The sequence below is a fragment of the Prionailurus bengalensis genome, chromosome A2, assembly GCF_016509475.1.
Source record: "Prionailurus bengalensis isolate Pbe53 chromosome A2, Fcat_Pben_1.1_paternal_pri, whole genome shotgun sequence".
Taxonomy (NCBI): Eukaryota; Metazoa; Chordata; class Mammalia; order Carnivora; family Felidae; genus Prionailurus; species Prionailurus bengalensis.
The window spans coordinates 10338181-10365652 of NC_057348.1; the positions used below are offsets into that span (position 1 = coordinate 10338181).

Consider the following 27472-nt stretch of genomic DNA (forward strand, 5'->3'; position numbering starts at 1 on the left):
TCCTTCCTTCCTTCCTTCCTTTCAAGAAGATCCAAGATCTACCCTTATAGCAAATTTCAACTACACAGTACAACATCATCAATTATAGTCACATCATTGTACACTGATTCCCCAGAACTCATTTATCTTACATAACTGAAACTCTGCTCCCCTTAACCAACACCTACCCAATTTTTGCCTCCTCCAGTCCCTGGCAACCACCTGTCTGCTTCTATGAGTTCTACTCTATGGAGGGCAAGGGCAGAAGGCAGGCAGACCAGAAGGAGGCTGTTACTGTAATCCGAGCAGACGGCTTAGACTGGGAGGTCAGACCGGCTCAGAAGCTGGTTATATTGTGAAGGTACAGCCACCCAGGATTACTAACAGATTTGCCAGATTTCCAATATCTAGGGTATCTAACAAACCGGCCCAAACTTAGTGGCTAAGAGTCACTTCAGTGACAGTCACAGATTCTAGGGGACAGGGCATGGTAGGGACAGCTGGTTTCTGCTCCACAACGTCCGAGGCCTCAGATAGGAAGATTCAATGGGCTGGAGGTTGAATCTACTCTACAGTGACTCTACTGTCCTGGGGGCTGGAAACATCAGGAGGTGTCTTCACTTGCATGTCTGGCACCTGGGCTGGGACAGCTTGAAGTCTGGCCTCAGCTGGGACTGTTGAGCGAACACCTCCATACGGCTTGGGTTTCCTCGCAACATGGCGGCAGGGAGCACGTGTTCTGACACAGCCAGGTGGAGGCTGCATGGCAGCTGTCAGTCACACCACATTCTGTGGTCAGAAGAGAGTCACTGCCACCGTCCCAGATTCAAGGGGAGTGTTGGACTCCTTCGCGGACTGGCGAGGTCACGTTGCATGAGCACATGTAGGGAAGACAGATACGGTTGCAGCCATCTTTTTAATTTATTTTTTATTTTTGTTTTCAACGTTTATTTATTTTTGGGACAGAGAGAGACAGAGCATGAACGGGGGAGGGGCAGAGAGAGAGGGAGACACAGCATCGGAAACAGGCTCCAGGCTCCGAGCCATCAGCCCAGAGCCTGACGCGGGGCTCGAACTCCCGGACCGGGAGATCGTGACCTGGCTGAAGTCGGAGGCTTAACCGACTGCGCCACCCAGGCGCCCCAACAGCCATCTTTTGAAAATTCAACTTGCCAGAGCCATGAAATGAGAGAAGAGAGGAGTCATGGGTGATTCTCAGGCCGTTGGCCCCAAAGGCTGATGGCAGGCCTTTGGAGAAACACAAGGCAGGCTGCCCACTTGGGCAGAGCACTCCAAATAGCTCCAGCCTGGTTACCCCACTGTCTTCACTTGGCTCTCAGAGAACTCCCACATCTGTGCTGAACCCAAAGATGTGGCCACCCCTCCTGCAGCCCCTTCCCACAGGTCCCTGGTTTGGGATCAGAGTCAAAACCTCATCCCTTGCTTTACCAATGAGGTGGACAGACTTCTCTCTTCAACTCTCACTTTTTAAATAACTTCCAGTCCATGTCAAGCTCAGGGTGAAAAACCTTCCTTTGCAAGTTCTGTGCATGTGATGGTGGTGACCAGCCTTCAGGATGGCCCCGATGATCCTCACGTCTCAGTGTTCACGCTCTCATGCCGTCTCTCCTGCGACGACTCGGAACCGGTCGGGGTGAAAAAAGATAGCAGCGGTCACCGCTTGTGACTTGTGCGGCCAAAGCATCCAAGGTGGCATGGCTTCCACCCTGGCCTGTGCCACATTGGGAGGACGCTCCATCGGCCCTTTGGAGAGAGCGCCCCATCTTGGAAGCAGATCTCCCAGCTTCAGCACAGAGACCTTGGCCCCAGGGAGCCTCTTGACGGGATATGCGAGATCCCGGGGAAGAACCAGTCACCCATCCAAGCTGCTCTTGAACTCAGCGCCACGGAAACTGGGAGCTAATAAATGCTTGTTGTCGTTTACGAAGCTTTGGGGTAATTTGTGATGCAGCCAGAGATAACTGAGCCAGGAATGTGGAACATGGAACGTTCGCTGTGGAACATGGGAGTACTTAGCACCTATCACTTTAGCATTTTGTCACAATTGTCACTTCCAGGAGGCCTTCCCTCTTTATCTCTCTACACTAGCCTCTATCCTATCCCTCACTCTGTTTTATTGTATTTTATTGTCATTAAAAAAAAAGTTTATTTAAGTGATCTCTGCTCCCCATGTGGGGCTCAAACTCATGACCCTGAGATCAAAAGCTTCATGCTCTTCTGACTGAGCCAGCCAGGTGCCCCTGTTTTATGTCACTTTTTAAATGTTTGTACATTTTTGAGAAAGAGAGCATAAGCGGGGGGCAGGGGCAGAGAGAGAGAGAAGGAGACACAGAATCCGAAGCAGGCTCCAGGCTCTGAGCTGTCAGCACAGAGCCCGACGTGGGGCTTGAACCCACGAGCCGTGAGATCGTGACCTGAGCTGAAGTCGGACGTTTAACCAACTGAGCCACCCGGGTGCCCCAGGAGAGAGAGTCCTAAGTCGGCTCCACGCTCAGCACAGAGCCTGACGCGGGGCTCGAACCCACGAACCGTGAGATCATGACCTGAGCCGAAGTCGGACGCTCGACCGACGGAGCCACCCAGGCGCCCCTATGTGTTTTTATTTTAATAATACTTGGTGACTATTGGAAATAAAATAAAAAAAACGAACCACTTATTTCTATATTTATTTCCTAGTTCAGTGTCTGTTGTGTCTTGATGGGAAGTTCCACGAAGGAAGGAGCTTATCCGTTTTTTCCACCCAGGGCTTGCTGCTCAGATGCAGGCGTTGCCCACTTCTGTGCGTGAATCCAAACTGGGGCGAAGGATGTGTGCGTCTGTGTGTGTGCGTGTGTGTGTGTGCGCGCGTGTGTGTGCGTGCACGTGTGTGTGGGGGGGTTTGGGTGGTTCCCCCGAAGGTGGATTTGCATGTGCTTGAATTTTAATGAAAAAGGGAACTGGGAGAAACCTCAGGCACCTGAGCAGGAGGCGTCAGAGGCAGATACCATCCGGGCGTCTCTTCTCAGGCTCTCGTGTTAGCCGTGGCCGTGCACATGTATACCAACTCTGGATGCCAGCACCTGCCAGGTATGGCCCTGGCCGGGCCGGAGCTGGGGGGCCAGACAGGGATGGTCGGGACCCAGATTACGGCATCCCCACCCTGCGGCTAGAAACCGGGGCCCGAGGGACAGAGGAGGGGCTGGGCTGGGCTCTCACTTGCCTCTCGTCTGGAAGGGACCAGAGAGGAGGAGGAGGATGGCGATGATTACGAGAACATGGCACCCCCCTACAAGGATCTCCCTCCCAAGCCAGGTAAGAGGACTCCTCAGAGGCCGGGTGCAGAAAATGTGTGGCCTGTGCCCCGAGGGAAGCAGCGGCCAGGGGGCATTAGCTGGGCGTTGTAGACGCACGGTCAGCCTCCTGTGTGCCCGGCCAGACGCCGTGATGACAGGTGTCTCTGTGCCTCTGCCCCGCCCCGGAAGGTCTCCCTGTCCACTGGGAGGGGCGGTTCTGGGCACAGCCCCCGGTGAGCAGGTCCACGAAGGGATGGCCCGAGAGAACGGGGGAAATCTCCAGGGGGAATTGAGGGCTCCGCTTGTAGTGGTGGGGAGGCTGGGGTCAGAGGGGGGGATATTGGGATGGGGCTTAACGGATGAGCCGGAGTTTGTTAGGCAGAGGAGCCTGGTAGAGAACTGATGGGTGCACAGGTCCTGAGACACGAAAGCTGGTGCTTCATAAGCAGTGCGTGGACCCTCGACTCCCAGCCTCCTCACATCCACACTCTGGGGACCAGATTTGCCTTTAGGCTCCGTGCCTGGCCCGGGTCTCTAGAAGAGTCTGCTAAGTGGGTATACAAGGGAAGGCTTCGAGGCTCCCCTGAGGGTCGACTGCGGTGTGCCGGTGTCCTTGGACCGCAGCCGGTCCCTGTAGGGCGGGGCGCTGCGCCCACCGCTTCTTAGTCCAGCGAGAGGCCGACCCGGGAGGTGCCCGGGGCTCCGAATGAGGCAGGAGGGGCCCTGGGCTCTGCGGCCTGTCGGCTCCCAGCTCCCACTTGGTCTCGACACAATCCTCAAGCCCACCTCCCACATGGACCCCACCCATTCCGTCTTCGGTGCTGCCCCTTCCCCGAAGTCGGCCCCTTCCCCATTTCCGATTGAGGTCCGATTTCCAGCTTTATTCCCAAAGCCGCAGTCGTCCCCCTTTCTTCCACAGAACCACGACCTAAACGGGGTTTCCTCCCCATCCCCTGGTGCAGTGACAGTCCCACCCTTCATCCTGACCACATCCCGCACCGCAGCCCTGCTCCCGTGTCCGTCACCGTCCCCCCACCCCATCCTCAACCCAGCCACACCCGTGACTCCAGCCTTAGCCCAGACTCAGCTGTGTCTTTAACTGAGGGCGAACAACTGCCCCAGGTTTTCCCAGGGCTGAGTGATTTCCTGGAACGTGGGACTTCGAGGTTTAAAACCGGGCAAGTCCCTGGCGATCCAGGACGGCTGGTCGCTCTAGCTCAACCCCGATTCCGTTCTCATGCTCAACCCTGTCCCTCACCCTCCACCTGAGCCTCGGCCCTGGCTCCATCACTGCTTCCGGTCTTTTTCCGGGCCTCACACGGGCTCTAACTCTGAACTTCTCTTCTACAGGCTCGATGGCCCCACCTAGGCCTCCGAGGGCAGGTGAGTTGGGGCTGGGGGTACAGGAAGCTCAAGTGCTGCCTTTGTGCTGCTCTGGGCCTAACCATTCCTTTCCCTCCCTCCCCTCCCACCCCCCCCAGGAAAGAAAACAGAGAACCCCCCACTGCCTTGCAAGTCCCCAAAGATCAAAGGTGAGAATCTGGGGCTGGGACCTTTCAGTTTACCTGGCTGAAGTCCTTGTCTGCATAACCACTGTCTTTCTGGCCCCTTCCAGGCCCGGACCTCACCCCTGTCATCTGCACATCTCCTCCACTGGGTGAGCGGTGGGGAGAGCCTTTCAGAAGCCTGCGGGGGGACACCGGGAAGCCCTCCAGTTCCCTAGAGAACAAATCGGATGGGATGGGGGAGGTGTTGATCTTGGGATGTAGCGTCTTGCGGCAACTTGCGAATAAACGCTTCTCTCCCTTTCTCCCAGGTGTCATTCCAGAATGCCCTCCGTTCCAGCCGTCCCTAGCTGGTAAGTCCACATGCCCCCCAGGTGTGCCCCTCTCTTCCCTCTCATGGTAGCAAGTACCCTTGAGTCAGACCTATAGCTCCAGAGGGAGACCCTGGGGCAGAGAAGTGTCTCCTTTCAGAAGGTCCTCCTCCCTGAGTCTAAACCAGACTCGAGGGACCCAGGGTCTCTTCCTAGAAGGGGGGAGCAGCTAGGGCAGGGGCTGCTGGAGAGTATGGGGTAATGCATCGCAAACGTTAGGAGCTGCGCTGGGTCCAACTCATGCACGACCTCGCCAAGCCCTCCGCTTACTTATTTGCAAACCGAGAATACTAGTGACATCTACGTGATAAGGGTGAGGATCCAGTAATAAGGGTGTGACAGGATGCTTTGGCACACGGCACATTCTCTCCCGTGTTCTGGGTTATGTGGTAGTCGTGTTAGGTTGCGGTGATGGTGTTGGATTTGAAAATGGAGATGGGGTGGGAGTGGGGCTTCATTTGGAGATGGGGAGGGGGCTCCGTGTGGGGAAGCGATGGCCCTGAAGCACAGCATGTGCTCTTCTGGGCTCCTTCAGGGTTCTCTTCCCCTGACCCTCTCTCGCCGACGCCCTCTGGTGAGCCAGTCATGACCACGGATCTCTGTCTCCCCGCTCTTGGAGAGAGGCTCGAGTGTCTCTTCCTCACTCTATGAAGCACCAGCACTGGTCTCTGTGTCCCCACTCTCTTCCCCCAGCCACCCCGGGGTCCCAGCTCAGTCAGAAGTCCAGATGTCCTGGGTGCTACCAGGAGGAGAGACTGGTGGTGTTGCTGTGCCTGCTGGTGGTGGTGTCACTGCTCCTGGGCTGCACTGGTCTGGCTGTGACCCTTATCAAGTGTGAGTAGGAAGGGGATGGGGCCTGGGGAGACGCCGAGCATGGGGCGTGGGAGGGCCTGGGCTCAAGATGGACTCTTCCTCATAGACCAGGAGGTGGTGGGAGAGCTGAGAATGTTGACCTTTCAGCAGACGGCATGGCAAGCAAGTGGTGAGTGCTTTGTTCCCTTCATGTTATGCATATCGAACGCCCAACATGACCCCTCAAATGCGACCCCAAGGCCACTTCCGATCCTGCCTTTGCCGGGAATTGTGTGGGTATCGGGGGACGGGTGGGGTAGGGAGCACATCAGGCACCGTTCCTGTCCTTGCAGAGTGTGTGCGTGTGTGTTTACGTGCATGTGTGCGTCTAGATTGCCACTGTCCAATATGGCGGCCATGAGCCACTGTGGCTATGGGACAAGTAGGCTATTGGACACTGTGGCAATGGGACACTTGCAGTGTGGTCATTCTGAACGGAGATGGGCTGTGAGTGTAAAACACACACCAATGTCAAAGACTTGCTCCAAAAAAAAAAAAATGTAAAATATCTCAACAATATCAAGAATAATAATCTTTAATACCGGTTACCCATTAAAATATTTTGGATACATTGGCATAAGTAAAAAAAATAACACTCAAATTATTTTTGCCTGCTTTCTTCTGACTTTTAAAAAATGGGGCCATTAGGGACGCCTGGGTGGCTCAGTCGGTTAAGTGCCTGACCTCGGCTCAGGTCATGATCTCGCGGTTCGTGGGTGCAAGCCCTGCGTCCCCCTGAAGCCTGCTTTGGATTCTGTGTCTCCCTCTCTCTCTGCCTCTCCTCAGCTAGTGCTCTGTCTCTTTCTCTCTCAAAAATGAATAAACATTAAAATTTTTTTTTTAAATGGGGCCATTCGAAAATTCAAAATTATGTATGTGGTTTATATTCTACTTCTGTTGGACAGCACAGGTATTAAGAAGCGTTTACCAAATTATCACCCAAATGAATATAAAACCCCAAATTTCAGCGAATTGTCCAAAGGATGCTGATTCTATGAAAAAAAATATAATAAGGCATCTTTGACCTTATCTTTGGGAAGGTCATATAGGGCTTTCCTAGGGAAAGAGTGCTGTAGCTGAATGAGGGAAGGGAAACAACCACGTGAGGGGTGGAGGGCTTCAGGTGTGTGCAAAGGCCCTGTGGCAGGAGGCAATGTCGTAAGTACAAGGGAGGAGTACGGGGCAGCTGGACGGGTGAGAGGTGATGGTGGCTTGGATGAGGGTGGAGAGAGGTGGGTAGAGTAGAAAAGCTTTAGTGGGTAGAGAGACGGAAGGGTGTCCAGCTGGAAGTGGGCAAGTCTGGCGAGGGAGCAGTGGGAATACTTAGTTGTAGAAGAATCTCCTGGGCTAGCACGGCCTTCGCCATGTTTGCTGAAGCCCGACAATTGTCGCATGTTGCATTCAAGCCACTCTTCTGCTCGAAACCCACTGGTGGCGTCTCACTGCCCACAGTCCAAGGCAAAACTCCAGGCTTAGCACTCGAGGACCTGGACATTGGCCCTCACCCTACTTTGAGCTCTGGCTCCTGTGAGGTTCACCTTGACCTCTACCGCTGCGGCCTGCCCCAACATGTCTGCTTCTGTAAAGGTGGCCCCGGCCTGCTGAGCCTCCCTCCCTCTCTCGCGCGGATACTGAGTCACTATCTTCCTGCAAAACCCACCTCCTCCAGGAAGTCCACCATCCCCACTCTTCCCCAAGCCCCAGAGCTCAGTCCCTCCTCTGAGCCACTCTAGGACTCTCTCTGGGCACTGAGCACGTCAGTTTTGAGTTCTAGCACCACCCGCTAGAAAGAGGGTGCAGTGAGGAGCGTGGGTCTCGCTTCCTTCTGGTGTTTGCAGTCGGCGGTGGGTGGATGGGTAGATGGGGGTTTGCGTTACTAACCTTCCAGCCCATCCTTGCTGACAGTGACTGGCACGGCAGGGCTGGCTGGCCTGAAGAAGGATATTGACCACATAAGAACTAACACCAACCAGTCCCTGGTAGACCTTCGGGGCTTATTAGGTGAGTGGGACTTGGGGAACTGCCCTGAGATGGGGGACATGACTGTGCTGGCGTGTTGCACAAATCCCCAGGGGGGTGATTCTCAGTGCAGTTAACCCGAACGATGCCCCCTGGAGATGAGCAGTGCGCAACCTGCACAACTGTGTATGGCACACCGTGTACATGACCCCGGCTCTGGGGCCATGCTGAGAGCATACTATTCTGTCCCTAGACTGTACCAGGACCACCTGCCCTGAGGGCTGGCTCCCCTTTGAGGGCAAGTGTTACTACTTCTCCCCAAGGACCAAGTCATGGGATGAAGCCCGGAAGTTCTGCCAGGAGAATTACTCTCACTTGGTCATCATCAGTAGCTTCGCCGAACAGGTGAGCTATCCCCTCCAAGCCCTCAAGAGCCAGCAGGTTTCACATATCCTTCCTGGATGGAGAGAAATTGGAAGTGCTTTTGAGCCACTAAGACTTTTTCTTCTTTTAAAATGTTTAATTTATTTATTTTGAGAGAGAGAGAGAGCAGGGGAGGGGCAGAGAGAATCTCAAGCAATGTCAGAACAGAGCCTGACGTGGGGCTTGATCCCACGAACCATGAGACCATGACCTGACCCAAATTCAAGAGTTAGATGCTTAGTCGACTGAGTCGCCTAGATGCTCTTAGCCACTAAAACTTTTTTTTTTAATTATTTATTACTTTTGAGAGAGAGAGAGAGAGAGAGACAGAGAGCAAGCAGGGAAGGGGCAGAGAGAGAGAGAGGGAGACACAGAACCCGAAGCAGGCTCCGGGCTCTGAGCTGTCAGCACAGAGCCCCATGCGGGGCTTGAACTCTAGGACCTCGAGATCGTGACCTGAGCTGTAGTCGGCAGCCCAACCGACTGAGCCACCCAGGCGCCCCCGCTGCCAAGGCTTTAAACAACAAGGTTAAGAGGACAGGCTCTCCTTGGGTTCAAATCCCAAGTCTCTAACCTGGAGATATCGTCACGGCTATTATATTCCTTCCGTTCTCCAGGCTGTGTTCCAAACACCTCGCGTCTTACATTAACGTCCTCACAACAACCTTGTGAATTAGCGTGCGAGTCAGGAGGGGTCACGTGATGCCCAAGTAACCGTCCCCGTAGCTCGATGAGGGACGCGTGGGTCCTGCTGCGCTTTGAGGTGGTAGGAAAGAGGTTTCACCGGCGAAGGAAAACTGGCTTTTCGTAAGCACCTGCGATGCTTTGGTGCTACGACGGTTAGAGTGCAGAAACCATTTGCACACGGTAGACATTGCTTGCACTTCGCAGATGGGGAAACCGAGGCACCGTACGTTTAAGAGACTTGCCCGTGGCCATGGACAACTAGCAAGTGTCAGAGCCGGGATTTGAGCCCGGGGGTCTGCATGGTCTTTTTCCATCCTTTACCTGTGTCATTATTTTCAAGCAGATTTCTTGTAGACAACATACAGTTGGGTCTTTTTTTTTTTTAACTGTTCTTTATTTTTGAGAGAGAGCGTGCGAGCAAGGGAAGGGCAGAGACAGAGAGAGAGAGAGAGAGAGAGAGAGAGAGAGACAGAGGATCCGACGCAGGCTCTGGGCTGACAGCAGTGAGCCCAATGCGGGGCTCGAACTCACAAATTGTGAGATCATGTCCTGAGCTGAAGGTGGAGGCTCAACCGACTGAGCCGCCCGGCCGCCCCGGATCTTGTTTTTTTAAATTCAGTCTGACAATTTCTGGCTCTTAATGGGTGTTTTTCGACCACTTACATTTGATGTCATTAAGCTGATGGCTGAATGGAGTTTGTACTTGCAGAAGTTTGTGGCCAAGGCTCATGGCTCTCCACGGATCTACTGGCTGGGGCTGAGTGACAGGGACCGTGAAGGGGACTGGAAGTGGCTGGATGGGTCACCCGTCACTCTGAGGCAAGTACTGAGGGCCCTTGGGGTCTCTGCCCGCCATGGCCTTTGTGCAGTCCAAGCCAGAAGATTCTTTAGAACCCCAGGCCAGGCTGGGTAAAGGAGGCCCAAGGGTGCTTTTTTGCTCACAGGGAATCTGGTCCCTGTACCTTTAAAATTTTTCTCCATTGCGGGGAGCCTGGGTGGCTCAGGTCATGATCTCACACTCCGTGAGTTCGAGCCCCGTGTCGGGCTCTGGGCTGACGGCTCAGAGCCTGGAGCCTGCTTCCGATTCTGTGTCTCCCTCTCTCTCTGCCCCCTTTCCACTCACGCTTTCTCTCTCTCTGTCTCTGAAAAGTGAATAAACCTTAAAAAAGATGAAACATTTTTCTCCATTGCAACATCTTTGCTTTTTAGCACAACTATAAGGTCAGGTCCTCAGGCCAGTGGTGGGGGCGGGGGAGGCGGTGGAGGGAAGGAGGAGTGGTTATAGGGTGGGAGGGGGAGGCAGCTTCCAAAAGCTTCATCCTTTTGGATGAGCGGGATCTCTCTATCTCTAGCTCTCTGTCTGTCTGCACTCTACATATATTAACCCATTGATTTAATCTTTTTAATAATCCTATAAAGAAGGTATAATTGTTCCCATCTTCAAAAATTTTTTCTTATCATCTCCACTTTAAAGATGAGGAAACTGAGGCACAGAGAGGTTGAGCAACCACCTAAGGTTGGAAAGCTGGCAGGTGGCCCGTGCCAGCCAGTCTAGCTTTAAAGCCTATATTCTCAGCCTTTACACTTACTTTCTCAAGGAGTGTATGTATTTGTATTTTAAACAAATATTCACCGATTGTCCCTCATAGTGGTTATACCAGTTTATGCTTTCGCTGGCTCGATGATACTTTTCTTCATTAAGAGTTCATCAGACTTTTGTAATTTTGTTGGTTTAATTGTAGATGAAATGGAATCCCAATTTAGTATTAATTTGCATTCTCTTATAATGACTGGAGTTGGCTATGTTATTTTTTTAATTATTTGTATGTTTTTTAAAGTTTATTTTGAGAGAGAGTGCGAGCAGGGGAGCAGGGGCGGGGCAGAGAGAGAGAGAGAGAGAGAGAATCCCACGTAGGCTCGTGCTGCCAGTGCAGAGCTCGATGTGGGGCTCGGACCCACAAGCCATGAGATCATGACCTGAGCTGAAATCGAGTTGGACGCTTCACCGACTGGGCCCCCCAGGTGCTCCTGGGTATCTTCTCATATGTTTAATAGACACAGGTATTAACTTTTCTGTGAAGTGTTTATTATATCATTGGTATATTTTTACACTGGGATTTTAGTTTTTTTCTTCTTTCTTTCTTTCTTTCTTTCTTTCTTTCTTTCTTTCCTTCTTCCTTCCTTTTTCTTTCTTTCTTTCTTTCTTTCTTTCTTTCTTTCTTTCTTCCTTTAAATGTTTATTTTTGGGAGAGCATGAGCAGGGGAGGGACAGAGAGAGAGGGAGACATAGAATTTAAAGCAGGCTCCAGGCTCCAGGCTGTCAGCAGAGAGCCCACAGAGTCCGATGCAGGGCTCGAACCCATGAACTGTGAGATCATGACCTGAGCCAAAGTCGGAAGCCTAACCGACTGAGCCACCCAGGTGCCCCTTCTTCTTTATTTCTAAGAGCTCTTTATATATTAGAAATATTAGTGTCCTGACAGGGGTTCTCATTTTTTGTTAAAGATTCCTGGAGGAGGGCACCGCTCTATAAATAGCAAAGACATGGCATAGTGGGGTGCTGTGAGGGCCCAGCTGAGACCCCCTCATGGGGCTGGTGCAGCCCTCCCCCGGCAGAGGGAACTGACTGCTAAAGGCTCACGGATGTGCTTTCTCTAGAGAGTTGTCCCCAGCTGGATGGAGGCCAGCTCCCCTAGGAGGTTACTTCAGCCCACAGCCAACGAGTGGCCAAGAGAAGCCGGGACCCTTTGTCACAAGTCGAGAGAACTCTGTGGTGCTGTTCACACTCCAGAGCTCCCTCTTGGATCAGGCTGAGGCAAGACCAGGCTGAACCCACATCCGGGCTCAAGGTCTCCCCTGCGCCATTCTGCTTCTCACGCTCCTCTCCTGAGAGCGTCCCTTAGTAAATCCCATGCACCCGAATTGCCAAATCAGGCTCTGCCTTAATGGAAGAGACTTGAGATACTACAATACCTGGGAGGTTGGAAGGATTCCAAGAAGCGTTCTTTGTAAGAGGCAGAAACTGACCAGATGTAGGAAACGGACTCAGGAGCAGGAGACCGTCCCGGTGAACGGGGAGGCGGGGCTGAATTAAGACAGACAAGGTGGGGGTGAGGGGGACAACGTGGTGGCTTCAGGTGATTCTGGAAAGCTGAAGAAATGGCTAAGATGCAAGAAAGAGCCTTGAACCGTGAGGGCCTTTCCTCCCCCCTCCCCCCGACTCCCTGATATTCTTTCTTTAATTAACAGACTTTCTTTTTTGCCAAACAATTGAGCAGAAGGTACACAGTTTCCGCTGTCATTACCATCTTGCATTTTTGGGGTGGCACGTTTGTTACAGACGATGAACCAATATGCATACATTATGATGAGTTGAAGTCCTCGGTTCCCGTTAGGCTTCGCTCCAAGTGTTGTGCATTCTGTGGGTTTTGACGCGTGTATGTTGTCACGTATCCGCCGTCGCAGTATTGCATAGAGTGCCCTGAAAAAAATCCCCTGTGCCCCACCTGTTCATCCCTCCCCAATGCCTGCTTTTCCTCTCTGCAGCTTTTGGGACCCAGAGGAGCCCAACAACATCAACGATGAGGACTGTGCCAGCATGAACAAAGGTGGCACCTGGAATGACCTCTCTTGTGACAAAACGACCTACTGGATTTGTGAGCGGAAATGTTCCTGTTGAACCCCACGGGTGAGGGTGGGGGGGGGTCCCTACTCGAGTGCCCCTCGGCTCTTGGGGATGAGAACCTCCCGCCCTTCCACGGAAGACTCTGCCAGTCTGTGAACCAACACGGATGGACCTACGACGGAACCAGCAGCTTGGATGGAGCCAGTCCCCTTGGGTGCAAGTGAGAGCAATTCTCTGGCGACTAGAGGGCTTGTGCAGTTGGATGATGTCCTAGTCTATTCAGGCCGCTGTACCAGAATACTGGAAACTGGATGGCTTACAGGCAATAGAGATTTACTTGTTGAATTTCTGGAAGCCGGGAAGTCCAAGGTGAAAGTGCAGTGCTTGGTGAGGGCCCACTTTCTGATTCGCAGAGGGCCGTCTTGCTGTGTTCTCTTATGCTGCAAGGGGGGAGAACTCTCTGGGGTTCCTGGTATAAGGAACAAAGAGTTCCACCCTTATGACCTGATCGCCTCCCAAAGGCCCTATCACCTTGAACCAACACATTGAGGGTTAGGGTTTAAGATACGAATTGGGCGGGGGACACACAATTCAGTCTGTAGCAGGTGGCGAGCTGGCAGGAGACCAGGTCTTAGACATTGTCTCCCAGCTCTGGGGGCTGGAGGAAACTCACCAAGTCCTTGCTCCCGGCTCCGCGGAAGCAATCCTGGCCGCGGGGGGCTCCGGGTCTGATAATGACTGAGCTGGTGCGGAAAACTCCCTGGCTCTTCTGAACCCTGGGGTGCTGGCCCAGGGCTCCCTTACTGCCTACCTGATGTGGAACAGCTTCTGGGAAAGCAGGTGGGGGAAAATTGTTCTTGACAAAGCAACTTTCTCAATGTCCCAGGTGAGGTTTGCCTGACCTAGGGGGCAGAATCAGGCCTCTGCCAAGACTTGGCCTGTGAAGCTTCCAGAAAGGCAGACCATCTGAGAGGCAAGCCCGCCCCCTCCCCCAATGTGTGGTCAGATTCCCAGGACAGCGGCGGTGGCTACCTATGCTTGCTCGTGCCTTTAGGCTGTTGGTGGTTTATAAAGATCTTCGATGAATGATTCACTTTTACTTGCCGTGGACCTTCCTGGACTATTAGCTCTTGCCGTGTGAGAGCTTCTCAAAATGTGGGTTCGATGTGTGGCCCTTGCCCAAGGTGACGGTCTGCTGTGGGGGAGGGCGTGTTCCACAATAAAGCACCGTAGACTGGCTTAAATGCGAGAAGTTTACTGTCTCCTCGTTCTGGAGGCTGAAGTCTAAGACTGGCGGGTCGAAGTCGTTGGTTTCTGGGGAGGTGTCTCTCCTTGAGTTGTATCTGGCTCTCGGCTCCCCGTGTCTCCACATGGACTTGTCCTTGTGCGTATCTGTGTCCTAATCTCTTCTTCTTATGGAGACATAGGTCATATTGGATCAGGGCCCCTTGCAATGACTTCGTTTTCATGAATTGCCTCTTCAAATACAGTCACATTCTGACGTCCTGGGGGTTGGCACTTGAACACGTGAATTCTGGGGGAGAGCAGGACAGCCTGCAATACCCTCTAATGGACCGGTGCTCCGCCCAGTGATTTTGACCATCAGAAACACCCTCGAGGGGAGGCTGGTACTACCCACAGCTGAACACAACGCAACAGGGCAGACCCTTTGGATAATCCCCCAGTTGTATCCAAAGGGACGTGGGTATTCTCCAAACTGATCAATTGCTTGATCAACAACTACCCTTGGTGAGTAGCTGAATCCTCCTGTTGACTGACAGCAGGGGATCGAGGCAAGGAGGCTCTGGGCAGAGGGGCAGTGGGGGAGGTTAGCGTTCACTTCCCTTCCAGCCCCCCTCTCTCCTTGTCTCCTCCCCCCGTCTACACCTGTCCCCAACTCACCAGGACTGAAACCAGTCCCCCATACAGCCCATAGACTATAGCGTGGGTGGGTATCCAACCCCAGAGGGCCGTTGGTCCAAGTGACTGTTTATCTGGGGTCAGGGGAAGTTCCTGCATCTCAGAAGAGGAAATGTGAGCCTCCTGCAATGTGTTGAAAAATGGAGAAGCAGGGGCTGTGGTCACATCTTTGGGTTATGCTGGGGTGTTCCACAGTGGGGCTGGCTCAAACCTATCTCCCTCCCACATCTCTCATGATTGTCTAGTTTTAGGTAGAGAGATAAGTGTGAAGGAGGTCCCCTTTACCCCTTTGGGCATAAGGGAGCAAAGGCTGGGCATTTGTGGTGCATAAAAATAGCAAAAGTCGCCGTTTATCAAGCATGTACTGTGTGCTAGACAGACACAACGACTCTGTGAAGTTGGAACAGCTACCAGCCCCATTTTATAGCTGGGGAAACTGAAGCTTGTCCATTGTCATCTAGTGGCACAGCTCATATTTGGACTCAGTCTGTGCCTCCAATGGTTGATCTCTTTCTGCAGCGCCTGCCACCTTTCAAGGGTCTGTGAACTCGAATTACCCCTGAGACCCCAACCTTGTAGCTCTTGTCTCAGCTGGCAGTCATGGGAAGGGAACAGTGTGGTGTGATGGAACAGACATCCTGGGCTGAGGCAGGACACTAGGGATTGAGTTCTGGGTCTGTTGATGATAACCTGTGCGGCTCTCCTGGGGCTATGATGAAAATGCGGGTGAGAGGAAGGGTTAGGAAGAAAATCAATCCACTCTGAAGAGAAAACTAATGGGATTTGCTGATGGAGTGAATGTGGGGTGTGAGAGAAAGAGAAAAGAATTACTCCAAAATTTTCAACTAAAGGAACAGGAAAGATGGAGTTATCATTACCTAGAGCTGAGGAAGAAAATAATGCTTGCGGACACATTTATTTTTGTTTTAATTAAAAAAACTTTAAGTTTATTTATTTACAGAGACTCAATAACACATCTTTGAACACAGCTTGGACTGGCTGCCTTTCTTTCTCTGACTCCCGTCTTCACATTCCTGCTGGTGTTTCCTGGGATCACCTCCATAATAAAGTACTTATGCTCGAATCCTTGTCTCAGAGTTTGCTCTTGGGGAAATCCAAATCGAGACACCCTGGGACAGGAGAAGACAAGCCTGTGGCGTGGTTCTGGCTTGCCTGGGCTGGAGGGGTTTCTGGGATGTGGGATGCTCAGCGCTAAAGCAGGGAAAGTACTGGGCAAACTGGGATGAGTTGACCACTCTTATAAGACGATCGTGTCAGAGAAGCCAAGAAGACAGAGCTTAAGAAGCAAAGGGGACAATGCATATGTAGATCAAACCATCATGGACACTTCACGTAGATCAAACCATCATGGACAATTTTTATGTGTTAATTATACCTCAATAAAGCTGGACGAAATTGAGATACTTGGTTATGAAAAAGAAAAAGAAAAGAAGACCCGTGCAATTAAGGGTGACCCAAAGGTCAAGTTAGAAAAGATTGGGAAGTCTCCATCCTTAGCACAGAGGAAGCATTTGGGACATTGAGCCGTTCTTGGGTGTGTTGGAGGCAGAAATCAGACTGCAGTGGTTGAGCGGTGAGGGGGCGGCAGGAAGTGGGGATAACAGAGCGTAAACAACTTTTCTAGAATGTTGGGTGGAGAGAGAGAAAGGGAGAGAGAGAGAAGTTAGTGCAGCAGAGAGGATTTTTTTTTTAAATTACATCGAATGGACCTGAATGCCTCCCCCCTACTCTTCCAAACCCCCCTATCATTCCCATGTCAGATCTCCTGGGCATCTCAGGCTAATTCTTCTCCTTTGCAATTTTCATCAATTGGCATTTTGATCTGTGCTTTGAGATATTTCTTCCACGTGTTCTTCGAAGCCACTAATTTGGCTCTTGACAGTGACCGTACTCTTCTCTCGTTGATCCAGAAAAGTCTCTTGTTCATTTATCCCATTTTTATTTAGTTCCAAAGGGCATTTGGGTTCTGTACTCGAATCTCCTTACATTCTTATTTGATTGTGTTCAGTTCTTATTGGAATTATTCTCGTGTTAAGTTGTCTGTCTACTCCAGCAGGTCTGTTGGGAGGGCGTCAGTTACATCGGACCATCCTCTTTGCAGCTGCCAGGACCTGTCAGTGTTGTCATTTCTTCTTGGGGCTCAGACCTGGGGGCTGAGAACTCTAAGCAGGGGCAGTTTCCCAAGCGATGGGAGGAGGCGGATTCTTCGCCCCAAGAGGTGCATGTGCACACCAGGCAGGTAAGCAGAGACACCTCCTTGTTCCCCGGTCTCTGCTTCCTCCTAGATTCAGGAGCAGGGCTCCTCTTGGAGTTCTTGGGGGCCAGAGGGATCTCAACACACACACATACACACGCACAGACACACACACATGGGAGTGATGAGGGCCTATCCCTGGACCCTTGTGGGCCAGACTCTTCCTGGGATGGGCAGTGTCTGATCTTCAGCCTGGAGTGTTCTTCAGCTTATCTTGGGACTCTCCACCTGGTGCATGGGGGAGACATTTCACCCCCAGATTTCCCTTTGGGGATTCCCCTAGAGACACCACCCTCATCTCTACCCGGATGCCATTGGTCCCAGCAGACTCTGGGTTTAAAGAAGCAGATACATTAGTGTAGGGGATGGAGAGGAGTTGAGAAATGTACAAGTGGCCATTTTCCTAGATTCTACCATTTCTCTTCCTTTAGCACAAGGGCCAGCAAATTATAGCTTGGTGGGGGGGGGTGGCTGTCAAATCCTGAGTGCAGCCTGTTTTCGTATGGCCAGTGAGTTAGAAATGGTTTTTATATTTCTAATAAACACACACACACACACACACACACAGATCCTGAAAAGTCTAAAATATTTGTTATTTGGCCATTGGCAGAAAAAGTTTGCTAACCTCTTTTTAGTTTCTTTCTTTATTAAAGCTTATTTATTTATTTTGAGAAAGAGAGAGTGGGGGGGGGGTGCAGAGAGAAAGAGGGAGAGAGAGAGAATCCCAAGCAGATTCCACACCGTCAGCACAGAGCCCGATGTGGGGCGCAAACTCCTCAACTGCGCGATCATGACCTGAGCTGAAACCAACAGTTGGATGCTTTAACCGACTGAACCACCCAGTGGCCCCTTTAGTATATTTAAATACCGCTGGGGGAAGAACCAGGAGACAGGAAGTCGGAGAGGTGGGAGACTCAAGACAGAGAGAGGAGATATCACTGGAGAAAAGTCCCCAGAGAGGCCGGAGGGGATAAGCAAAGCACAGAGGGAGGGGTTAGCCTTGAACCAGAGGAGGGATCCCTTTGCTGTTGTGGAAGAATGGAAAAAGGGACGAAGGGCACCAGTGAGGGAAGGAAGCAAGGGTAGGCATGGATGTGGATGTATTTGTGAAGGACGTCAGGAAGTTGGGGTAGTTTCTGTCAGCTGGTGTTTGTTATCTCTGAAGGAGTCGACAAGGTCTCCTGCCTCATGTAAGGGGAAAGGTGATGGGGCAGAGGAAGGAAGTGAAAAGCTACAGCTTTTCTTGGGGGGAAGCTGACTACGGACAGGAAGAACAAATTCCGGGTAGCATGGAGAGTCTGGTGTATATCAGAAAGCACGTATTTGTAATGACTCCAAACCGAGTGATTCTGGGATCTCACTGCCCTGATGGAGAAGTGGTTTGTTCACAAGGAAGGATGCTTTGGACTCCAAATAACATTACCCGACCCAAAGTGGCTTAGCAATAGGGTCGTGTAGCAGCCCAAACCAGGATGTCATGGGAAGGCTGCCCTTGAATCTGTCTTTGTTTCTATCAAGAAGAAGTATTTTCCAGTAGGTGTTTCTTATATCTCATTGCCCAGAACTGGTCCAGATGCACCCATCCGAAACCAGTCTCTAGCAGATGGGAACACAATCGCTACGGCTAGTTTAGGCTGGGGTTTCTTGACCTCAGCGCTACTGACATTTAGGGATTGGATAATCCTTGGTTGTGTGGATGTGGGGGCTGTCTTGTTCGTTATGGGACGTTTAGCAGCGTCCCTGCCCTTCACCACATACATGCCAGTAGCATTCCCGTGCCTTTCCCCAGTCATGACAACAAAAAATGGCCTCGAGACTTTGTCAACTGTCCTATGGGGGTGGGGAATCACCTCTGGTTGAGAATAACTGGGCTCGGACCAGTCTCAGCTGGCCCCCTGCGTCCAGGCACACTGCTGTCCCACACCTGCAAATTACCAAGGTTGTGTTGATAAGGAGCATATGATATGGTGACGGCTGCTGAGTTAGCAATCTGTAGTGACTGCCGTTGTTGGACTGGTCCTGGATCAAGGTGTTCCCAGGAATCAGAATGGAATCAGAATGAGGGAGCAAGGTGTCACGATTAGGGGAGAAGATCTTTCGACATGGTTGACCATGAGCTTTAGCCTGGATAAGAAAGGAGGTACAGCTGACAGTTTGGGAGAAGCTGAGGGTCTGAAGGACTGGATGAGTTTCAAGAGCAAGGTTAGGACGAATGCGTGTAAGAATTTGAGGAAAGGCCTTTAAAGGGGCCTTCCTTGTTTACAAAATGTCCAAGGACTATTTGCAATGGTCATGATTGGGGTCCCCAGCGACAAGCACTGGCTGAGCCCATGACAGCGAAGAGAAACCCAATGCAACACCCATTTACTGGGGGCCCGTTATGCAGAACAAACACTTCAGGAAGTAAAGGCTGAACATTTCCTCTCCAAGGAGGTCAAAGTAATGGTCCCCCTGGTCTCCAGCTCTGTTCTTCACGATGCCAACCAAATCCGTGGCTGTGACTTTCCATGTGGGGTCGAATGTTCTAGTTCGAATATTTTCTCTTCAGTTGCTCTGGGAAAACACCCCCCCCTCCCCCAACAAGCAAAAGACGTTTAGATTAAAGGTAGACGTAAGGATGAAACAGAACAAAGCAACCATCACCCCCACCCCCACCCCCACCAATAAAACAGAAAGAAAGTGCAGAAGTGGGTTAAAGGCAGTGTTACTTAAGTGGTAGGTCCCTCGCCTTCTCAATATACCATTTGTCGAATGGCCAAACACCAAAACAGTATTTGATGGTAAGCTGGCAATTTATTCAATGGCCAGAGAACAGAGACGGGGAGCTTGTGTTCTTTTTTAAAAATTTATTTTTAAAATTAATCTTTTTTTTAAAAATTTTTTTGGGGGGAGAGGCAGAGAGAGAGAGAGAGGTGGGAGGGGGAACCTCAAGCAGACTCCACGCTCAGGACAGAGCCTGAAATGGGGCTCAATCCCATGACGTCATGACCTGAGCCGAAACCAAGATTCGGGCGCTCAACTGACTGAGCCACCCAGGCACCCCAGGGAGCTCATGTTCTAAAGGCACCTTCTCCCTGGTTAGGTCTCATGGTCAGGGTTTTATGGGGTTAGGCTAATTAAGGGGCTGATAAGCAAAGCTGACGTGGGGGTTTTTCAGGCAAGGGGGAGGGGGCTTCTAGGAATCAATGTGCCACCTCTTTTCTTCCCCCACGTGGACACAGTTGGATCTGTCATGGTGCCGGTAGGTGTGTGTGTGTTTTTAAATTCTTTTAACATTTAATTCATTTTTGAGAGAGACAGAGCATGAGCAGGGAAGTACAGAGAGAGAGGGAGACACAGAATCGGAAGCAGGCTCCAGGCTCTGGGCTGTCAGCACAGAGCCCGACGGGGGGCTCGAACCCACAAACTGTGAGATCACGACCTGAGTTGAAGTTGGATGCCCAACGAACTGAGCCACCCAGACGCCCCTACGTGTGCTTTTTTTTAAAAATCACAGTTGGATGGAAATGATATTGAGGTCATCTGGATGGTTAGCCTGGTGTCTGAACTGGATCAAACTGGTCAAAAACTGGGTTATTGTGGCTTTTTCAGAGCCTGTTAGCAAGTCCTTGGCGATAAGAGCTCCATCCAGCAGGAAAGAATGACATGATCGCCTAGCATTTTGGAATCTTAGGACAGGTGTGGCCTTCTTCAGCTTAAATGGGAGGACTTCTTGGGGCGCCTGGGTGGCTCAGTCGGTTGAGCATCTGACTTCGGCTCAGGTCATGATCTCGCAGTCTGTGAGTTCGAGCCCTGTGTCGGGCTCTGTGCTAGCAGCTCAAAGCCCGGAGCCTGCTTCGGATTCTGTGTCTCCCTCTCTCTCTGCCCCTCTCCTGCTTATGCTCTCTCTCTCTCTTTCTCTCAAAAATAAACAAACATTAAAAAAATTTTTAAGAAGTGGGAGAATTAAAAAATCCCAAATGAAGAATTCTTTTTTTTTTTTTTAGTTTTAAAAAAATGTTTATTTACTTATGTTGACAGGGGGGAGAGGCTGAGAGAGAGAGAGAGAGACAGAGAGAGACAGAGAATCTCAAGCAGGCTCTGCCCTGTCAGCACAGAGCCCAATAGGGGGCTCGATCTCACGAATCTGGGATCACGACCTGAGCTGAAACCAAGAGTCAGATGCTTTGACCTGAGCTGAAGTCGGACACTCAACCGACTGACCACCCAGGCGCCCGACGTCTTGTTCCTTTTGTATGTCTCTTGCCCACTGCAGCACCTTGACACGTTGCAGAACTCAACAAATATCACGTTTACCACCTACAAGTTACAGCCTGGTTTAAAAGCTGCACAAGAAAAGCGATACCTCCTGTAGCAGCCAGTGAGGACAGGGGTTCCTGGCCTCGTTATATGAGTCATTGTATGCAGGAAGTCCAAAGCTACCATTTCCCTCCTGTTATTTACGGTTCATTCACAGAACTCTCTGTCTAGTCAGACATGACTTTTTCCACAAACAATATTGCCTGGTTGCAGAACTGACCTTCCAACGTTAGCAAGTTTCTAGAGAGCACAGCTAGGAATTTAACCCAAGGGCAAATTTGTCCATGGAGAAAGAGAAAGGATTTAAAAAAAAATTTGTTATAGAGAGAGTGCATGAGCAGGGGAAAGGGGGAGAGAGAGAGAGAGAGAGAGAGAAAGAGAGAGAGAGAACCTTAAGCAGGCTCCACACTTAGCACAGGGCTCAAACCCACAACCCAGGGATCATGACCAGAGTCGAAATCAAGAGTCAGACACTCAACTGACTGAGCCACTCAGGCGCCCTGGATTTTTTTTTTCTTAGATTTTTAATCATACTCTGTGCCTAGAAAAGTAAAAGCTTCACAGATTCTTTTAATTAAAGTGAATGTATTTCCTACAGGGAGCTAATATATATATATATATTCCCCTATATATATATTCCTATATATATATATATATTCCCCTATATATATATTCCTATATATATATATATTCCCCTATATATATATTCCTATATATATATTCCCCTATATATATATTCCTATATATATATATATATATTCCCTTATATATATTCCCCTTTCAAAGATACACTCATCTTACTCAATTTCCACAATGTTACAGAACAATAATAAAAAAAAATTCCTTATTTATGTAGGAAACCAGTTACTGGAATGCTGGAAGCTTTGAAATCATTCTGGATTATCAAGGAAGTCTTTTAATGGTCACAGCCAGCAGTCAGTCCCTTTTATAATTTTATTCTCTTTGGAAATGATTTAAATCTGATACTCACAGTTTTGTTTTGTTTTCTGATCACTTGACTTGCCCTAAGATTTTTTTTTTTTTTTTTTGGTCTTGTTTTCCTTTTAGACCTTTTGGAGAGATTTTGAATGAATTCGCCTCCAGTTAGGGATAGATGCTTCTTTAGTGATTCAATATTTCCAGTGCTGAGAATATCACATATTAGCTCAAAGAATGTGGAAAACTATGTGTCTCAATTCTGTTTATTTTAAAAACAACACATTCGAAGGCTCCTTGGCTAGCAGATGTGGTGGGTGTATGGGAGCATACAAATGAGACTGGGAAAAATTTTTTGGATTACGAGTTTTCGAGCCCTTCTTGCCTATCTAGGGGCATGCCTTCTTGGAGAAGTATGTTCTCTCATTTCTCCAAAAAGGCAAATAAGGGACAGCTACAGAGAGGTCTAAGGTAGTGCTGGAAACTCATTCCTTGGTGCATCGAGTCTGAGTTAAGTCAATGGAGGAACAGTTGAATACCAGCTATCAAGTTCCATGGAGGTCCTCTTTCTAACAAGACCATTTCCTCTCCCTGGAAGGTCCCATTATTCCATATGCTCCTCTCCTATAATTATGTAGAGCAGCTGGGGTGAGGTGCCTCTCCTGGAGCCCTTTCTGCCAACACCACTGGGCTTACGTCCACCTCTCCAAGGGATAGCGGTATTCAGATGATGACCAATGCTCTATGTCTGTGATTCTAAGCCTCCCCGCCAAGGATTCTACGTTAGATGGTAGTTATGCTGGTGACACGTTTGACCCTTACTCGTTTGTATGATGAGAATATATACACAAGCCAGCTTAAGCACTGTCAGTAATCAGGGAAGGGTCAACTGAGGAATGACACGGTAAGAATGAGAAATGCAAACCAGGTCATCAGGAAAAGAGCTCTCCATCATATCCTCCAGGGAAGGGACCTCATACTAAGATGCGGAGAGGGGGCTTTGGGTGTCAAGGGAGGAAACATTAGAATAAATCACAAGTCCTCTTACCTCACTGGGTCTTGAGTTTGCGCCAAACCTGGTGGAAAGTGTGTAAGTCTCAGACTCAGGTTTAGATTTCATGATCTCTCTGAACCATTTTCGGACCTGGAATATCAAAGACAGGACTGGAATGGTTTCTGTTAACATTGGTGGGTGAAGAGAGAAACCAGTGAGTCAGGAATAGAACAAGTTTTAAAAAACTTCAACAACACGTGGCATATGTGGACAATGAAATATTATTCATTGAGCCTTAAAAAGGAATGGTATTCTGATACAGGCTGCCACGTGGATGGACCTTGAAGGCATTACGCTCAGTGAAATAAGCCTGGAACAAAGGACAAATATCGTCTGGTTCCACATACCTGAAATCCTTATAATAGTCTAAGTAATTGAGCCACAAAGTAGAATAGGGGTTACCAGGGACTTAGTGGTGGAGAATGGGTAAAAGAATGGATATGTGGACAGACAATGTGGCAAAACAAATATAGCACAAAGATAATTGAAGTTATTGGTATATATGTGTCCATTGCATAATTGTTTTAACCTTTTTGTGTGTTTGAAAATGTTCATAATAACATGTTGGAAAGATTAACTTATTATTTAATGCCGTCATAGAACTATTAAAACGTATTAGTATGGAAAATATCCCATCACATGGAAATGTGATTAAGAATTCATGTGTTTAAGTGGTGTGGCGGATTGCATTAGAGATTTCAATTATTCACTCCTCTGTCACAGTATTACACCCTGTCTTAGCCTCCTGGTGGCTAGAGGGTTCTTCTCCCTTGACTTTGGGCTTGGACATATGACTTTCTTTGGCCAAGGCAATATCAGTGGACGTGATTCAAGCAGGACCACAAGGCTTGAAATGGCCCCTGTCCAACAGGACTTGTCTTCTTGTGATTTTGCCATTGTCATCAGAAGAACAGATCCTAGGGAGCTTCTCGCTCTCCGCTAAGCCTCAGGAGGAGTCTCAAGGAGAAGACCTGAACATAATCTACATTCTAGAACCAAGCCAAGCTGAGCCCAGATAAGATCGGCTGAACCTCAATCAGACTTGAGAATGAGAAAAGCAAACGTTTGTGTTTCGGCTCCGGAGATTTTTGAGGTCGTTTGTTACACAGCAATAGCTGACTATTACAAATGGGAAAACTGAAGAAAAACATATTTCCTTGATGTAGCAACTATTTACTTTCTGAAAGCTGTTAATAAATTCATGTATCTTATAATCAAGAATATCTTGAAGTAGAGAGAACATAGTGTTTACACATGGCTCACAGCTTATATGAAAATTCAGAGAACATAGATTGAAACGATTCAAGGGTTCATTACACTATGTCCTAACTTTATGACAATAAAAAAAGGGGTTGGTGTTTACCTGCTGGCTGAGGAGGCAGTACACCAGGAAGATGAACGCTCCCTGCAGGCTGTTGATGATGGTGAAGAGGTAAGCCATGATGCGGGCAGCTGGCCCCACCTGCAGGACACCCAGACACCACGTGCAGCCTAGGATGAGGAGCTGAGCCGTCGCTTTGAATGTCAGCATCCTGGGTAGGAGGAGAGAGGAGGCTCGTGATGCACTGGGAGCAACAGCCCTCTCCTCACCCCACCTGTTTTCAAGTCCACTCCACAGATGCTTCCTACTGAGTAGCGATCAACTTGGATCTTTATCGTCAATGATTCCATAAAAAGAAAAGGTGTTTGGGTCAGGGATGACAGTTTGACTAGGACTAGGGATGGTAGTGACACTCCAGAATGTGAGTTTCAAAAAGGTCACGATGTTTCAGGAAGACCCCTAATTTTGCTCAGCTGACATTGTCGAGAACATTCTGCGCCCCTGGCCCTAGGCTGGGGCTTGGGCATTCAGAACAACCAAGACAAGACTTCTGTTTCCACAGCCCTTAGAGTCTGGTGGCAAGACAAAAACAAATGATCACTTATAACATTTGCAAAATGAGGTACTTCTGCCCAGATCCCATCCAGGGCTGCTCCTGTCCCCACCTTCTCAATGACCTGACCCAGAATGTGCTTTGCCCAGAATAGAGGCCACTGATTCTGTGCAAAGTTGAGGAAAGGAAAGGTCATCCCCAAACTCCTAGATGATGTGACATGTGGTTGATGAACCCGTGTTCACGTGGGGCAAGAGAAGGGGAAGGCAGGGGGCCTAAAACGCATGAAGGCATGACCATGAAAGGGTGCGCTGGGTTCTGGGAACTGTTATGTGATGTTTTGAGTGTGTTGTAAGGATAGAAATGTTCTCAGGACCTACTATGTAAGGCATGGAAGCAATCCCTGTGTATCAGGGCAAAGTCCATTCTCTCTGGACATCAGATCCTTGGAGCTCTGAGGATAATGGTCTGGATGGGGGATATTCCTCTGACTCATCCTCACCTGGTGTTCTGGAGGGTGGACACATCTCTGTTGAGGGAGGAGAGCTTGTTTTTCACAATCCAGAAGGTCATCAGAAAGAAGGCCAGATTAATCTGCAGAAAGCCCACAGGCGTATTAAATTCACTCCACATCTGGTAAGCATCCTCCTAGCTCATCCAACCCCTAACCCGGCAGGTAAGAAGCTTTTGCATTTTGTAGAAGTCCTAGAAGACTAGACCAACCACCCTGTAACTCAGGCATGTGTTTGTCCTGTAACTCTGGCGAGTACTTTGATGCAGTTCACATGGAAACTCCAAATTTTAACACTGAAAGTCCCAGGTCTCAGGAAACATGTTAGTCCTGTTGTCACAATGGAAATTCCTGCATCCTGGGCGGGGGGTGGGGGGTCTCTCATCAGTCCTGGGCCAACTGGAATGATTGCTCCCACTGCCTGTAACCCTCCTGGTACACCTGGTCTTTGAATGACCGTCACTTTGGCAGGCAGGATGCTCTGATGTCATGTGTTACTCACGGAGAAGATGGTGCAGACGGGGCCCAGGAAGGTCCATACAAATCCTTTGTCTGTGTGGAGCCAGCATCTAAGAGAGAGATGAGAAGTGAGTCAAGAGAACATTGGCCTTTGTGGATAAAGAATCACTAGAATGTATAATATATAATGATTAAATACTTCATAATGAACATTTAAAATAATTAAATCTTAAGGGCTTAAAAACAGTTTAATGAACACAATATTCCATCAGAGAGATGTCTTCGGAGTGGGCACTGACCTTTCCTCTGCCTATCATGTTCGGGGGAAATTAAATCGCTATTGGTTCTATGATGGCCACAGTTGTGCTGGAGAAGATAGGGGCAGTGGGAATTTGCATTTACCTGGTGGGTGTTCCATAAAGGGAAGGTCTGGATGCAGCAGAAATGGCCACGATTAGAGCTGGGACTCCATAGCCCACAGGGAACATGAGCCACTTCATGAGCCTGCTCACACTGGAGTAGTTGACCACCGTCAGGTTGCGTGCCGTGAGGAAGAGGTGTAGACCGTCCAACAGCATCCAGGTGAAGGAGGCCAGGTAGAGATAGTGTAAGGTCCCCGCGATGATGGCGCACAGCAGCTGGGGGAGGAGGAAGGAGTCACCAGGAGGGACTGTCAGGGAGGAGGGTGGCCCCAGGACCCCTCCCATACCTTGCCAGCGGGGAGAACTCATACATATATATATATATATATATAGGGTCGAGTTGTTGAGAGAGGATTGTCTTCTGCTTCATCAGTCAACGTGAAATAGGCTATTTACCCCTCCAGCCTCCCTGTCGCCCAATGATATTGTGTTAAGGTATCAGTGCAGCAGGGCTCCACGAACTGAGCATCCCGTGGCTCAGGGCAGGGGGTCCTCTGGGACAGTGTCAGTACCTTGATCTTGGTCTGGTCGATGGCCGTGAGGAAGAGCAGGTGGGCCAGGAAGAGGCAGATCGAGAGCTGCAGGTGGAGCGAGGTGCTGGTGTTCTGGATGGCTTTGCACAGGAGGAAGGTGAGGGCTGCCAGGAGGAGGCACAGCAGAGAGAGACCCAGCCCCACGTAGGTGATGACAACCAGCACGGGATCCTCCTCCTGGGACCCACCGAGGAGGACATCACAGTCAGTCTCCAGGGTTAATTTTCCCCCTTTGGAATGCGGCATCCCAAACATAGGCATGAAGCCAGTTGATAAGAGTTTAAGATGCGTCTGTCAGACTAAGTCGTCTTCTTCCCGGCTTTACTGAGGTATACGTAACATACAAAATATTGCACATGTTGAATGCACACATTTTGATGAGTTTGGGCATAGGCACAGAGCTGTGATGCCATCACCACAGTCAAGGTAATAAACTATCCATCACCTCCACGATCCTGTGTCCCCCTTGCTTTTTTCTTTCTGGGGTAAGAAACA

The 27472-nt window shown here is 49.8% G+C and overlaps 2 protein-coding genes across 4 annotated transcripts in view; one reads left to right on the forward strand and one right to left on the reverse strand.

Annotated features, from left to right (window-relative positions):
• Positions 1-2962: 2962 nt before the first annotated feature.
• CLEC17A (C-type lectin domain containing 17A) lies at positions 2963-13943 on the forward strand. Of its 2 annotated transcripts, none has more exons than XM_043586839.1 (12): positions 2963-3066; positions 3214-3291; positions 4623-4655; positions 4754-4804; positions 4888-4929; positions 5089-5130; positions 5842-5982; positions 6068-6130; positions 7906-8001; positions 8213-8364; positions 9779-9888; positions 12616-13943. In XM_043586839.1, exons 1-12 carry the CDS (start codon positions 3033-3035, stop codon positions 12746-12748), a joined length of 975 nt encoding a protein of 324 aa, XP_043442774.1. In that variant the 5' UTR covers positions 2963-3032; the 3' UTR covers positions 12749-13943. The 2 variants fall into 2 exon arrangements, with proteins under 2 accessions (XP_043442774.1, XP_043442773.1); XM_043586838.1 differs by having other exon boundaries at positions 11728-12752.
• Positions 13944-19102: 5159 nt separating this feature from the next.
• ADGRE3 (adhesion G protein-coupled receptor E3) overlaps positions 19103-27472 on the reverse strand; it is a 44106-nt gene continuing 35736 nt past the window's right edge. For both annotated transcript variants that reach the window (XM_043586840.1, XM_043586841.1), the window contains 7 exons: positions 26957-27154; positions 26425-26660; positions 26066-26132; positions 25555-25646; positions 24542-24710; positions 23173-23268; positions 19103-19460 (listed from right to left, as the gene is read on the reverse strand). In XM_043586840.1, coding sequence (XP_043442775.1) covers positions 19434-19460; positions 23173-23268; positions 24542-24710; positions 25555-25646; positions 26066-26132; positions 26425-26660; positions 26957-27154 — 885 coding nt within the window. In that variant the 3' untranslated portion in view covers positions 19103-19433. The remainder of the gene's footprint in view (positions 19461-23172; positions 23269-24541; positions 24711-25554; positions 25647-26065; positions 26133-26424; positions 26661-26956; positions 27155-27472) is intronic.